This window comes from Coloeus monedula (genome assembly GCF_965178545.1).
Source record: "Coloeus monedula genome assembly, chromosome: W".
Taxonomy (NCBI): Eukaryota; Metazoa; Chordata; class Aves; order Passeriformes; family Corvidae; genus Coloeus; species Coloeus monedula.
Window position 1 is genome coordinate 9,178,199 of NC_138821.1, and position 16,212 is coordinate 9,194,410.

At 46.1% G+C, this 16,212-nt stretch overlaps 1 protein-coding gene across 1 annotated transcript in view; it reads left to right on the plus strand.

Moving 5' to 3' along the window:
• Window positions 1-16,212, plus strand: part of LOC309584551 (Golgi phosphoprotein 3) — a 131,832-nt gene that overhangs the window by 86,622 nt on the left and 28,998 nt on the right. Inside the window, exon 3 of the mRNA XM_082300598.1 lies at window positions 15,824-15,938. Within this exon, the coding sequence (XP_082156724.1) occupies window positions 15,824-15,938 (115 nt within the window). The remainder of the gene's footprint in view (window positions 1-15,823; window positions 15,939-16,212) is intronic.

The following is a 16,212-nucleotide window of genomic DNA, read 5'->3' on the forward strand; positions in this document are numbered from 1 at the left end:
GCTTTGCTATTCCATATCTAAACTATGGAGGAACCGTGGGAAGACTCCTGGCTTTCAGAGCCGCATATGGACATTTATCTTAAACTTAAAATGATTCTTGAACAACAATTTGTAAATTTTAGCTTGATTCAAGCTCAAAAAGAACTGAAACACTTCCTGGCATGGTTGTTTAAGAACTTTTTCTATGTTTCTTGGGATTTAATTTTTACCAAGGGCTTTTGAAAAACCGTTTGGACACAGTTAATATTGGAGTCAAAATACATGCTGATGGAAGAATATTTTCGTGAATATTATTTAATTACCGAGAGTGTTGAGCAGTGTCAGCTGTGTCCTGGCGAAGGGAAGCCTGGCGCAGGGACCGTGCGGCCCAGGCCACGTGCACCGAGTGCTCTGCGAGCAGCAGCGAGGCAGTTCCCGCGTGTGGGCGGAGCCACGCGAGCCGCAGTGTCGGCGGCAGAGCGAGGCGCGGTGGGAGCGGAGGGACCCGGCAGTGCCCACCTGGCCCCGCGCAGCACGTGGTGGAACGAGCCCCGTGAAAGCCCAGCCGAGATGTGTGCTGGAGCAGGGCGCAGGGGGGTCGTCCCTCGGGGGCCCGGCCGAGATGTGGGTGCAGCGCCTGGCAGCGGCAGCGAAGCTGCGACCAGAGGAGGCGACGCACAGAGAACTGAGCGGCACAGCCTGGCCCGGCCCACGCAGCCCCGAACGCGACCCTGGGAAGAGCGCGCAGGCACCAGCAGCCCCGACAATTCCAACACGGGACCGACCGAAAGAGAGAGCAAAGACGCAGCGAGATAGAAAACAGCAGCCACTCGGAAAAAGGAAAAGATCATAGTACCTAAGATCTTAGGGATAGTAAAATGGTATAATGTTAAGCAAAATTATGGTTTTATAACAAGGTGCGACAACCAGCAAGACATATTCGTGCATAGAACTGCTATTAAAAAGAATAACCCTGAAAAATGCATCCCAAGCTTGGGAGATGGAGACGTGTTGGAATTCAGAATTGTACTAGGTAGAAAGGGGTTACAAGCATCGCAGGTCACTGGGCCTGATGGTGTTCCTGTAAAAGGCAGTATATATGCAAAAAATCGTAGTCATGTTAGACAATATGTCCATTGTAAGCCCCCCCTACAGTCTCCCTTTCCTAATCCCACCTTTCCCTTTTACCTTATGTCCTATTACCCCCAGTGTATTCCCAATCCGTTTTTTCATCCATGGTTTCCTTCACAAAACCATGCTTTTGCCAATTGTTTCCCCAAAAATCCCTTTCCAATGCTGAGTGGGGGATGAAAAGGGGGAGGGAAGAAGTTAAACCCTCTCCTGCCTCAGTTTCCCCACAAAGCATGCTCAGAGAGTTCTGTGTTCCTTCTGTCAGCCCTAAGATGTTCCAGAGAATCTGTTTGGACATTTAAAGACTCAGGAGGGTGGCTTGTTTTGTTTTGAAACTGTCCTTGTTGTTTATCCAGTTGTTTTCATTCTCCTTTTGTTAAAATAAAACGGGTGAGGTGTTGGGGTCTCCTCTCCCCGCTGTGTAGCCCTGGGAGAGGGGCCCTGAGGGGACAGACACGGGGTTTCCCTGCCCCTGCTCAGCCTTGTTCCCCATTGGTTGGTTTGTGTTCCCCTGCGCGGGCAGAAGGACCCTCTGGTCCCGTGACTGTAACAGTTCCTCGGCAGAGCCCCGGCCATGCGGCTGGAGAAATAAACATCTCTCTGAAACAGCTATCAAAAATCTGTCTGTCCATATATATTTCCTTTCCACGGGACTCCTGGTTTGATATATGCATGTTGCAGTATCCCCACTGCAACAGTGAATCACGCCTCAACCGGGCCAGGAGACACTTTAGAGAGTCGGGGAAGTGGGTATTTGCTTTATTCGGCGCGCCAGGTGCGTGGGGATCACTCCTCCAAAACACACACACCTGGTGCTCTCTACAACACAGTATTAAGGGTTAAATTATGAATATTCATCACATTCTTTGGGACAGGTGTGGTTATACAAATTATTTCTCGGAAGTCATTAGCATATGGGTCACGCATGCGCTGTGTGTCCTGGTGGTCGCACTGAGGAAGACCTCTCCTCTTCCTCGGGGGTCTTTTCTGATGAAGACCAGTAGTCATCCTCTCAGTGAACTTTTCACCTTTCTCCCTGGGCATGCGTAGTCCTTTGAGGAATGATTCAGCAGTCTCTGAGATGATCCTTGTCCCCTCTATCTTGACAAGATTAGTGTGAATTCGGCTTCTCAGGCTTTGTAATTAGCATCTTTTGTCTGAACTAACATTTGCTGTCTCCCAATAGTTAAGTTGTGCTTACATGAGTTAGTTATTGACTGCCCCTTCTTCAAAAGAAAAATAGAAAATAGGTGGGAGGGACAGAAAGAGAATGACAGGGGCAGAATAAAGAAAATATCACCATCCGTGGATCCCAAAAATGTTCCATTGATCCTCTCCACCTTCTTGGTGGTGAAGGTCCCGCCAAAAAGCATAGAATCTGATGGGTTAATATATGCTCAGGCTAGGTAGGAAAACCCAGGCACCTCCCTGGGATGGGGGGGGGGGGGGGGAAGTTTGCCACTGTCTCTTACAACAGACTCCAGGTTTGTTGCATCGTGCAGTCCTGTGGTGCAAGGCTTCGGGAATGGCTCTGGGGAGGGGGCACTTCAGGGGGTCTTTGATGGATTATGACACCCCCTCAGTTCCTCTCATGTGAATGTCCTGTGGATGTGGCCTGTGAGGTTGGGGGTTTCACAGCTGGGCCAGTTTGTGTAAGGGAGGATGGGTGTTCACTGCCTCTAACCAGAGGTTACACCTGAAACCTCCTCCCCCTCTGCCTTGTTTCGGGGGGTGAATCTGTGTAAACCTGGCTTCTGTGGGCTGTGGTTCCCTACCCCAAACTCAGATGGGGAAGAATCTCTGCTGCATTTTGCTTTCTTGTGGAGGCATTCCTCTCCTTCAGCTTTGTTTGTTTTTTCCTAGGCCTGAGATGATTAAAGAATGGGTTTTCCCTTTATCTAATCTCAGTGGTTTAACTTACAGTCCAAAGTCCCAGTCAGGTATCTTCAGGAAGGCTTCTTTGGTTGTAGCTTCTTTATACAGTTTTTGCTATAATGAGCAAAACTTTATATCAGTGTTTGAGGCATGAACTATTTCAGTCTCTGATGGCAGTTCTGCTAACAGTTCTTGTGTTGTTAGGACTCTGGAGTTAACCAAGAAGCATCTGTCAGTACATCTTCCTTCAAGAAAGAGCAGATTCTTGAGAGTAGGAGAGAGGTGGATGGGCTTCCCCTGTTTTCTATCTGCATGTGCTGGGAAAAGAAGGGCAAGGGAAATACAGTGAAAGTGTGAACCAAAATACTTTTGTTTGAGAGTAGGGTGTGCTGGTTTTAAAACTCAGTGGGAAAATTAAGCCCACTCAAACCACCCCCTTTCAAGAGTGGAGGAAAAAACTAGGAGACATTATAAGTTGAAGTCACAATTTACTGAAGAAATTGTAATAAACACACTGATTGTACAAAAGATTGGTTTACCCACAAAAAAGGGTATTCACCACTGAAAGATGTCACCTGGCACACTAGGACAAAACCAAGATGGTGGCTGTTCCCAAGCTGCTGGCTCCAGGTAGTTTCCCCAGACAAAGACAAGATGGCAGCTCTTCCCACACTCTGCACCATGTGGCCCCCTGGGAACAATGGCCAGATGGTGGGGGGCTCCTGCACTGGACCAGTGGCTCAAGAGAACAAAGTAAACAATGTGGCAAACGAGTTTCCATGGTTTAATGCCCTCCCCCAGCCAGAAAACAATGGAAAACGGGCAAAGCAAAACCTGGAAAGCTATTTTGTTCAAAAGGAGTTATGCTGCTGAGCTGCTCACTCTACACCACCCAGCAGGGTTCTCCCTGGTGGTGGTCAGGTGGTGGCTGGGGACTTGCAGGGTAACTCCCTTTCCCAAGTGAGCCCAACAAAAGAAAGAGGACCCCTCCACTTCTGCCCATGTTTTTCAAAGGGGACAAAACCACTACCTTCTACAGCTGGGGCAAGAAAAAAATTCTGGTTCCTTTCCAAAAACTGCTCCCCCTCCAATGAAGTGGGTGGTAAGGAATAAACAGTGCTAAAACTCTGCCCCTTATCCCTCTACCTAGGACATAAGGGTAATTAGAAGAACCTATGCAGTGAATATGCAATGTAACAGAGATGTGAGAAGAAATAGTGCTATATGCCTGGATGCAGAGAACAGTAAATTTAGAAACAAAATCACTGTGTATTGTGGCTTCCCAAGAGCTTATAGAGCCCTGAGTTGAATGGGAGAGTCTATACTCCTTACAGCTCTGTCCTCTAAATGCCTGTATGCTTAGGCTCATACTGTCGTGGTGGATTATATTCAAAAGAGCTTCTTAATCTTCTTTACAGTGGTAGAAAAACATAACCCCAAATAAGCAAGAAAAGCTGTTTTCTAAACTTTTTTTTTTTAAAAAAATCTTACTTTAAAAATTGTTTTTATGTTTGGGATACATCTCTTTAGTGAGGTTTATGTTTGTGTGTTTGCTTGTTTTTATAAAGCAGGTCAAAAAGATGACCCCACATCTTACCTGTTAAAGTGAAATGGTGAGTAGTAGTTTACCAACTGCAGTAAAAACTTGAGTGATCCAGTGTAACTAAGGTTACTGTGAAACAAATCATATGAATCACATGAAAGAAATTAAAATACTGATGGAAGGTAGTTTTTAAAAAGAAGATAAATATGTTGGGTGGTTTTAGGCTGATTATTGAAGGGTGGCTATTAATAACCACAGTCTAGCAGCTTAAAAACTCAAAGTATGCTCTTGTATAATTAGAGAAACTCCAAAAAATTCAGTCTTGATATAAACCTGGAAGATATGTAATATCATTATATGGGGTTAATAAAGGTTGGTGCAAGCTTGTAAATCAGAAAGATAAATATTCATTGTCGTGTGTTTAGTTTCAAATGGGAATTGCCTGGATTAAAATGTTGCTATGTTCTTGAAACTAAATATCTGATATTTATGGCTGGAGTGATCTCCAGCTTCAAAAAGTGGAGGTCAGACCAGTATCTCAAGGAACCATTTAATCTTGATGCAGTAACAGAAAACCATGTTTCTCTGGTTCCTCCCTGGCAGATGTTTAGTCTTAAAATTCTCTACTGAATGCAATTCAACAATCTCCCATAATATTTAATTTGCCTGCTGAAGTTTTTGACAATACATCTTACATCTTCTGTATATCCAGAATAAGCTGGTATCTTTTATTTTTCCCAGAGTAGACAACCTAAACTACTGTTTGATACCATCTTTGTAAAAATATCTTTGTGCTGGTTTGGTTGGGGTAGAGTTCATTTTCTTCCCAGTGGCTGGTATGGGGCTGTGTTTTGGATTTGTGCTGAACACAGGGCTGATAATACAGAGATGTTTTAGTTATTGCTGAGCAGGACTTACACAGAGTCAAGGCCTTTTATGCTTTTTGTACTGCCATGCTGGCAAGGAAGTTGGGGGTGCATGGGAGGTTGGGAGGAGACACAGTCGGGACAGGTGACCCAAACTGACCAAAGGGATATTCCAGACCATATGACATCGTGCTCAGTATATAAAGAGATAAGAAGGAGTAAGGGGGGAGCATTTGGAATTATGGCATTTGTCTTCCTGAGTAACCATTATGTGTGATGGGGCCCTGCTCTCCTGGAGATGGCTGAACACCTGGCTGCCCACGGGAAGCAGTGACTGTATCCCTTGTTTTGCTTTGCTTGTGTGCATGGCTTTTTCTTTACCTAATAAACTATCTTTATCGCAAACCCACGAGTTTTCTGGTTTTTACCCTTCCAATTGTCTCCCCAGTCCTGCTGGTAGGAGAGTGAGTGAGCAGCTGCAAGGGGCTTAGTTGCCAGCTGGGATGAAACCACGACAATCTTACATGCTTCTTTTTAGATCTAAACATTGTTATTTTTAGCCTGGCATTGTGGACTGATTAATTCTTGCTGATTTTTATTAAAATCTTATTTTCTGTGCTTTATAGACACCATCTAAATTGAACATAGTATTCCAGCTATGATGTGTTAGGTATTCACAAAGATCTCTCCAGCAATTTCCTGTTAATACAGCTTCAAATGAAATTCTTACTTTGTTGAAAGACTTGGCTTTTGTTGATTGAGTCATAGTATACTGCTAGAATTACTAGATGTTTTTTCTGTCATTCTGAACTACATAGGTATTTATTACATCTTTTATATTTGTCTTCTGTTTTCTCACTGACTATACTATTTGCGTTTCTTTTTTAATTTCATTTAACTGACTTTGTACATATCTGTGTTGGTTTTGCACAGCCTGGTTTTTGGTAGCGGGGGGGCCATGGAGGTGGCTTCTGTGAAAGGCAGCTAGAAGCTTCCACCATGTCCGGCAGAGCCAATCCCTGATGGGTCTGAAGAAGGACATGCTGCTGGCCAAGCCTGGGCCAGTTAGAGATGATGGTAACGCCTCTGTGATAACATATTTAAGAAGTGTATTGGTTTAACACAGCCTGGTTTTTAGTGGGGGTGGGAGAAAAGCTACTCAAAACTTCTATGTCTGGCACAGAGCCAATCACTGAAGGCTCTGATGATGGGCAGGTTACTAGCCCAATTAGACAAGTTGGTAACGCCTCTGTGATGACATATTTAAGAAAGGAAGAACCGCGGGAAGCTCTCTCTTTCTTCCAAGGGGTGGCAAGGCGGCTGCTGGGGCCCATCTCGCTGAGGGCCGCGCTGTCGGGGCCTTCCCGAGGCTGGGACTGCGCAGCTGGGGCCCTTATGAGGCTGGAGTCGCCCATGCGGTGCTGGCAAGGACCATGTAGCCAGCAGCAAGAGACATGGCAAGCAATTCCCCAATGCGAAGCCCGGACGAGATCAACCTCTCAACTGTAACTTACAGACACCAACTTTCTTCCAAGTCAGAGGAAAAGGAAAAGCGAGGACACATGAAGAAAACCAACATGGTGGCACTGAGGTCAGTGAAAAAAAGGAGAGGGACAAGATGCTCCAAGCACCAGAGCTGAGATTCTCCTGCAAGCCATGGCGAGGACTATAATACAACAAACTGTTTCCCTATAATTCATGAGGTACATGGGGGGATGCAGAGATCCACACGCAGCCCGTGAAAAAGAGTACTCACGCTGGAGCGCGTGGATACCGAAAAGCTGTAATCTAGTGAGGAACTCGAACAGAGAGAGATGACCCTTGCTTTTAGAGATAGAGAGCCATCGCTTCCAAACTAGAACAGGTCATCCTTAAAAGACTAAACCCCATGAAGTAAAATGACCCACACTAGGCAGTTGTGAGAAGACTGCTTGACCTGTGGGAGGGATTCCCATTGCAGCAGGTTCGGGCAGGACTGTTGCTTGTGAAAGTTAAAACCACGCTAGAAAAGTTTGCAGAGAACTATCTCCCGTTGGAAGGATCCCACAGCACAGCAGAATAAACTCTTTTCCTTAAGTATACTGAAGAAAGACTCTTAAGAAGTGAAATCCTGACCAAAACCCCATGTTTTGTTTCTTTGCATGGTCGGTGCAAAGAGGGAGTCACTGGGAAAGAAAGGTGTTCTGAAGGTTTGCTTTGGTTCTCATTACCCTTTTTACTTTTAATTCTGTTAATAAAAAATCTTCTTTGTTACAGCTGGTGGTGGGGTCAGTGGCTCTGACCCAGGAAGAGGTGACCGGTCCGGGGAGATGGTCCCGAAAGGAATCGCCTTCCCGAGGCCCGGTGTCTTCCCTCAGCTGCTGGCAGGAGGGCCCTTGTAGAGACTGTCAGCTCTTTAGTGATTATCAGCTTGTGATTCCAGCTCAGCTCTGCAGGGCAGCCTCCAGGCCAAGCCAGACCAGAGAGAGAGACGAGAGGCTCGTGTGGCTGGTTCCGCACGGAAGGTAGCTTTATTGTTGGTCCCCTCCGGCGAAGGGGAAAGCCAGGGATGAGAACTCTCTCTGAGTCCCACAGGGCCAGAGGGCTTGCTTTTATAGTGATACAGGGGATGGGTGAAGGCCAATGGGTTACAGAGGATCTGCATAGGGTCTTCTAAAGGATTGTGGGTCTGTCTTTTCTCGCTGTGACCAAAGAAGTGGTTGCCTTTCCAGGGAGTCCTGCTGGGCGATTGCGAAATCTCTTATCTCAGCAGAGATCCCTCCAGGGCAGGGACTGGGCATATCCCACACTTCTTTATACTGTTTAAGTTTTGAACCTCTTTTGCCTTAAAGTGGTGGTTTTTTTCAGTAATCCTTAACTCATGAAAATGAAGTTTTCAATTCCCCCTCCTCTGCTCAGCTATAGCAGAGGAAAATAAGTAGATGGTTTTACGTGGGTGCCTGGCGCTTAGCCAGCATCCAACCACAATAAGAAGAAAATCATAGCAAAGTGGGGGGCACAGGTTTTTTTTCTAGCCAGAGAAGAGGAGGAGGTGAGAACATGTGAGGGAAACAACACACAGACACCAAGGTCAGTGGAGAAGGAGGGGGAGGAGGTGCTCCAGGCACAGGAGCCGAGATTCCTCTGCTGGCCATGGTGATGACCGTGGTGAAGCAGGCTGTCCCTCTGCAGCCCATGGAGGTCCACGGGGGATGCAGAGATCCACTTGCAGATTCTGGGGGAGGTGCCCATGCCGGAGTGGGTGGATGCCTGGAGGATGCTGTGATCCAGTGGGAAATCCGGTGGAGAGAGGGGGCACCTACTTCAAAGCTGGAGCAGCCTGTCCTTGGAGGACTGCACCCCATGGAAGAGTGACCCATGCCACAGCAGCTTTGGGAAGACTGCCTGTGGGAGGGACTCACGTTGCAGCAGTTTAGGGAGGACTGCTGCTAGTGAGATTGGAGCCGTGTGGATGCTAGCAAGGGCTAGCAGAGGAATTTTCCTGTGAAACTTTCTCATAAGAAAGCAGTTAGAGAAATCCAGCTTCTCTGTGAAAGCTTTCATTCTCATGCGAACTGGATGGACAACAGTTTGTAAGAATGTAAACCATTTCTGCACCTGCAAGTTGTGAGAACAGTAGAATTGTTTTCAGTCTTGTGAGAATAGTATTTGGAAATGGGTGTTTTACTGCTCAGCCTATCACCTTGAGAGGTGGTGGGTGAATAGGCCAATCATGTAATTTCTCTTCTGCGAACCATGCTATAAAAGGTATGGGTGATTAAATGAGGTTGCTTCTGCCATCTTTTAACCTGGACTTGTGTCGTGATTTTGCTGTTCTCAGGGGATAACAGTGACAGAGCCATGCTGGAGAAGTTCACAGAGAACTGTCTCCTGTGGGAAGGGACCCCACGGCGTAGCAGGAGAAGGAGTCCTCTCCCCAAGCAGCAGAAGATCTCGGGTGACAAACTGACCAAAACCCCCACACCCTGTCTCCCTGCGCTGTCAGTGGGAAGGAGGGAGGGGCTGGGGGAAGAAAAGTTGTTTTTGAGGGCTTATTTTACTTCTCATTATTCTCCTCTCACTTTGTTAGTAATAAATTCACTTCGTACCTCTAAGCTGAGCCTGTTTTGCCCTTGGAGTGTTTTCTTCTGGTCCTTAACTCATGAAGCCTTCATTAAATTTTTCTCTCCTCTGTCCAGCTGTGGCAGGGGAGGGTGAGTGAGCGACTTTTGTGGGTACCTGGCATTTGGCCAGCATCAAACCACGACAACATCTCCAGTTTGGAATGATCTTGTCAGTATTTAAGCTGTCTTGACATTGCAACTCATTTCAGTGTCATCCTGAAAATGTATTGTACTCCTCTGTTGTTTGTAGTAAGGATTATTAGAACTACAGAACAGAAATGAACTTGAGATACATTTCAATAGGACACTTAAAACTTTTCCAGGGCACCTTTCTGACTACTGCGAACCTTTACCAAAACTAAGATCTTTCAATTGCTGCTTCCCTTGTATATGTGGAACAGTTTTGATGTGTTCATTTTTCCCTCAATTGCCTGTTATCTTTTTACCTGATGCTTATAAAGTGCTACCTTGTAAAACTATTTAAATTGTCAGATTATATAATTATTTTCATAAATAGCTTTGAAACAGTAGTAATTCTTTTCCTAAAGAAAGATAAAATTTTGTTGTTGTTTTATTTTTTTTCAGACATATTGACTTGGGCTAGACTAGATTATCTCACAACGATGATCTGCTCAGCCTGGTGGTGGAACTGAGAGATGAAGTAGAAAGGCTAAGAAGTATTTGGGACTCTGAGGAGGAGATTGACTGGTGGAGCTGCACTCTACCATGCCTTAGACAAATGGACCCACCATCCACTTCACAAGAAACAATGCATCCCCTACCTTCTCACTACCAGGCGGAAGGAGGACACCTTAGAGAGGGAGGGGAGTGGAAACAGGTTTCTGATTGGGGTGGCAGGCAAATCCACTCCCAATCTACCTCACCTTCCCAGGTGCCCTTATACAATAGGTATGAGGCCCTGGAATCTGAGGACCAGGGAAATGAGGAAGTGGATGAAGGTTCATCTGGGTTGGAGGGGTCACATAGGGCAGGGCAGGAATGGAGGGCCTGATATGCCTACCAGACCCAACCCATAGGGAAGTGTGCTGCCTCCCTGGGGCCCGGGTAAGGGATGTCACCAAGAAACTTCCCAGCCTGGTATAGCCCACTGACCTGCTACTGGTTTTCCAGGTGGGTACCAACAAAGTCTCAACAAGAAGGCTGTAGAGAATCAAGAGGGACTTCAGGACCTTTGGACAACTGGTCAAGGGATCTGGAGCACAAATTGTGTTCTCTTCTGTCCTGCCAGTTGCAGGGAATGATGGGGCAAGAAACAGGAAGATCTTGTAGATGAATACCTGGCTTCAGGACTGGTGTTACCAGCAGAATTTTGGGGTTTTTGATCATGGGTCAGTTTATACACCACCAAGCCTGCTGGCAATAAACAGGGTCCACCTGTCTCAAAGGGGAAAAAGGATCTTAGCTCAGGAGTTAGAAGGGCTCCTTGAGAGACCTTTAAACTAGATTTTAAGGGGATGGGGACAGGGCCAGGCTCAACAGAGATAAGGTGTGGGAAGGGGAGAACTTTAGTGACCGCCCAAGTAGCAAAAGGAGGTTTAAGAGGGAATACCCCATTCAAGCACAAGCAGCCATAGATGTAACCACAAGACTGGACTATGGGGCAACCCTTTTCACCCCCACTGGGATATTAACACGCTCAAATACCTCTATAAAGTGCCTGTACACCAATGCACACAGTATGGGGAACAAGCAGGAGGAACTAGAGATCTGTGTGCAGTCACAGGGCTTTGATCTCATTGCAATTACAGAGACATGGTGGGATAGCTCACAACTGGAATGTTGTCATGAAGGGCTACATGCTGTTTAGGAGAGACAGATCAGGAAGGTGTGGTGGTGGAGTTGCCCTCTATGTGAGGCAACACTTGGAATGTATAGATCTCTGTCTTCGGGTGGATAATGAGTGGATTGAGAGCTTATGGGTTAGGATAAAAGGGCAGACTAGTAAGGGTGACTGTTGTGGGTGTGTGTTACCGGCTGCCTGAGCAGGAAGAAGTGGATGAGGCCTTCTACAAGCAGCTTGAAGCAGCCTCACAGTCACAGGTCCTGGTTCTTGTGGGAGACTTGAACTACCCTGATATCTGCTGGAGAAGCAACGCAGCAAAGCACAAACAGTCCAGGAGGTTCCTGGAAAGCATTGATAACAAATTCCTGTCCCAGGTAGTAGAGAATCCCACAAGGAAAGGTGTGCTGCTTGACCTTAAACTAACAAACAGGGAAGGCCTTATTGGAGATGTGAAGGTTGGGGGCAGCCTTGGCTCTAGTGACCATGAGATTGTGGAGTTCAGTATTGGGAGAAGAGGAAGCAGAGCAGCAAGTAAGATTACAACCAAGGACTTCAGAAGAGCTAACTTGAACCTCTTCAGGTATCTTGGAAGGATCCCATGGGAACAGGCCCTGCAGGGAAGAGGGGTCTGAGAGAATTAGTTGATATTCAAGAATCACTTCCTCCAGGCTCAGGAACAGTGCATCCCAATGAGCAAGAAATTGGGCAAAGGGGGCAAGAGACCTGCGTGGATGAATAAAGAACTCAAGAGTAAGCAGGAAGTACACAGGAGGTGGAAACAGGGTCAGGCCATTTTGAATGAATATGGAAAGGGTGTCAGAGAAGGTACAAATGAGACAAGGAAGGCCTAGGCCCATCTGGAATTAAATCTTACCAAGGATGTCAAGGACAACAAGAAGGGCTTTTTCAATAACAAAAGGAAAACAAAGGATAATGTGGGGCCATTCCTAAATGGAGGGGCACCCTAGTAACAGAGGACAAAGAGAAGGCAGAGTTACTGAATGCCTTCTTTACATTGGTCTTCACTGACAAGATCAGCCCTCAAGGATGTCTGACCTAGGAGACCAGGATTAAGGAATGTTGGAAAGAAGACTTTCCCTTGGTCAAGGAGGATTGGGTTAGAGAACACCTAGGTAAACTTGACATCCACAAGTCCATGGGCCCTGATGGGATGCACCCATGAGTACTGAGAGAGCTGTCAGACATCATTGCTAGGCCACTCTCAATCATCTTTGAAAGGCTGTGGAGATCAGGAAAGGTGCCTGAAGACTGGAAGAAAGCAAATGTCACCTCGGTCTTCAAAAAGGTCAAGGAGGACCCAGGGAGCTACCAGCCAGTCAGCCTCACCTCAATGTCCAGAAAGCTGATGGAGCATCTCATTCAGAGGCCATCTCTATCCACATATCCACACGGACAACAAGAAGGTGATCAGGAGTAGTCAGCACGGATTCACTAAAGGTAAATCATACTTCAACAGCCTGATTGCCTTCTATGATGAAACAATTACCTGGATGGATGATGGGACAGCAGTGGATATTGTCTACTTGGACTTCAGCAAAGCTTTCAACACTGTGTCTCGCAACGTACTCATAGGCAAACTCAGAAAGTGTGGACTGGATGAGTGGACAGTGAGGTGGATTGAGAAGTGTCTGAATGACAGATCCCAGAGGGCCGTGATCAGTGGCATAGGGTCTAGTTGGAGGCCTGTCACTAGTGGTGTCCACCAAGGTTCTATACTGGACCCAGTATTGTTTAACTTATCCACCAATGACTTAGACAAAGGAGCAGATACCTCCTCAGCAAGTTTGCTGATGACACAAAGCTGGGAGGAGTGGCTGATACTCCAGAGTGCTGTACTGCCCTTCAGAAGGACCTTGACAGGTTGGAGAGATAAGCAGAGAGGAAGCATCTAAAATTCAACAAAGACAAGTGCAGGGTCCTTCACCTGGAGAAGAATAACCCCATGCACCAGTACAGGCTGGGGGTGACCTGCTGGAAAGCAGAGCTGCAGATAAGGACCTGGGGGTCCTGGTGGACAACAAGCTGTCCATGAGCCAGCAGTGCCCTTGTGGCCAAGAAGGCCAATGGTATCCTGGGGTGCATTAGGAAGAGCATTGCCAGAAGGTTGAGGGAGGTGATCCTGCCCCTCTACTCAGCCCTGGTGAGGAACATCTGGAGTGCTATGTCCAGTTCTGGGCTCCTCAATGCAACAGAGAGATGGATTTCCTGGAGCTGGGTGAGAAAGATGATGAGGGGACTGGAGCATCTCTCTTAAGAGGAAGGACTCAGAGAATTGGGCCTGTTCAGCCTCAAGAAGAGACAACTGAGAGGTGACCTTATCAATGGCTATCAGTATCTGATGGGAGGGTGTCAGAGGATGGAGCCAGGCTCTTCTCAGTGGTGGCAACCAATAGGACAAGTGGGCAGAAACTGATTCACCTGAATATGAGGAAGAACTTCTTTCCTGTGTGAGTGACTGAGGACTGGAACAGAGACCAGAGAGGGTGTGGAGTCTCCATCACTGGAGATATTCAAGAATCATCTGGACAGAATCCTGTGCCATATGTTCTGGGATGACCCTGCTTGAGCAGGGAGGTTGGATGAGATGAACCCACTGGGGTCCTTTCCAACCTTACCCATTCTGTGATTCTGTGACTTGGGCTGCTGTTTTGGTTTGAAAGACAGGTGTCTGCCAAGGAAGGCAGAAGCCTCCCTTGAAATGGAAGAAAAAAAAATTGCAACCACCTTCCCTCCGAATTATTATAATTTTGAAAATTAAGGGGCTTTCAGGCAAAGATATGAGGAACAGGGTTAACAGGTTTTTTACTATTATATATATATGTGTGTATAACAAGGCAAACAAACAACAATAACTATGGCAGTAACAGCAAACAATCACAAACCCAGTGCCAGCCTTCTCGGCTGTCAGGCCCTTTCCCCTTGGGTGCAGTTCCGCTCTCAGCCGGCAGGGGCGCTGGCGGCTCCCAGTGAGCAGGGCAGGTGCGATGGTTCCCTCGCGGCTGCAGGGGGCGCTCCGGAGCGAGCTCGGGGAGCACACGGCAATGGTGGCCTGGGATCCCGGGAAGGGATGGAACAAAGGCTTCACAAACCCCCTGGGCAGCCGATCCCGGTGTCCGGCCAGACCCTCGGGAACAGCAGGCTGGAACAGCAGGGAGGAGCACAAATCCCGGGTGGCAGACGAGATGTATCGAACTCCGGAGCTGCGGTGGGAGCCCCCTGGAGGTCTGGGCAGGCAGGGCGTGGCGGGTCTACAGAGTAGCAAAGGCTTGAAGCAACTTCGGGGGCAGGGCAGCCGCAGCCCGGCTCCCAGCAGGGCAGGGAAGGCAGGCTTGGGAATCTCAGGGTTTCTCCGGTAGAAGGAAGGAAAGCAGCCGAAAAAGCAGAAGTCTTCAGTGCTGACGAATTCCTTCCAGCCTCCCTCTCCGTCCAAACGCAGGGAACTAACAGCCCACAAGCCCAGGTGAAAAAGAGTAGCCAGATGGACCCCTCCTCCTGTGGCCAGGTCTTTTGTTTTTCTCAAGCACCCAGAAATTTGTCGCCCCGGCAACATATATGGGAAAAATTCCTCAAGGGAAAAAAAGAGAACAGAAGGGGAACTCCCAAACCCCAACAGCTGCTAGTTAAATCTGTATGTTTTAGTTTGGTGTTCTTGTTTTGCTAACCAGAAAAAAAAATGGTATTAGTACATGGTTTATACAACTACTTATACTGGTAAATGAGAAGTTACTCACATTCTTAAATTTTATTATGCTACTGTAAATGATCTTTTTTCTCTCTCTCCAGTGCTCTCTTGGGGGAAAAACTCAAATAATTTTAGAAGCTATTTAATAACAAACTTAAATGATGTTTCGTTTATGACTGCATATTAAGGGATTTATTGGTATATATATATTTTGCCTAATGTGTGTATTTTAACTGCTAGTGAATAGAACTTAGTGTTGCTGGTTAAAATGTTCTTCAGAGCTGTAAAACTGATAGATGTTGTCTTGAAACTATTTTATCCATCAACATATGGAAGAAGAAAAGCATTTTTCCTGCCTTTTCACTTTCTAATTGATTTCTCAATTTCACTTGGCCTATCTGCACTATTCTGAATATATTGACTTGAAGCAGTAAAATGGACTGCTATCAGAGAGCAATTTAGCATGGTAGTATACTCTGTTTTGAGGAGAAAGTGAAGGACCTGGCCAGGTTAGTTGATTATCTTCCTTTAAAAATTAGGTATTAAACATGTTATTAATACTATAGTTCTGGTCAATTAAGGTTAATAGAGGTTATAGATAACTTAACACATAACAGAGCTTTGTAATTAAAATCCTAAATAGTTTTTTTAACAACTAGGTATTTTTTAAACTTGCATATTCTTAGAGAACATGCCTCACTCCTTAAAATTTTCCTTGGTTCTGATAACAGGTAGATTTTTCAAGTTTTTATTGTTGGATATTTATGGTATGGTATATGAATTAAGTAAAAATACTGACTGCATTTTATTCTACCCTAGGTAATTTGCAAGTCAGATGCTCCTACAGGGGATGTTCTGCTTGATGAAGCTCTGAAACACATAAAAGAGACCCAACCTCCTGAAACAGTACAAAATTGGATTGAACTGCTTAGTGGTAAGTCTTGAACATAATGTATTTGCTTTTTCCCTCCCCAATAAAGCTAATTATCTGGCATCACTAGAGATAATACTGTAAGATTTTCATGGAGACAGCATGCAAAAAAGTTAAATCACTGTCCTGTAGAGTAGTCTCTTGTTAATTTTAGCCTTTAATCAAATATAAGTTACTTGCTTTTGACTTGGTACAGAAAGGATCCAGATGGAAGTGTCAGAGGACATCTCTACTCTGTGGAAGATGTGTCTTCTGCTGACTCTGAAGTAAATCAGCA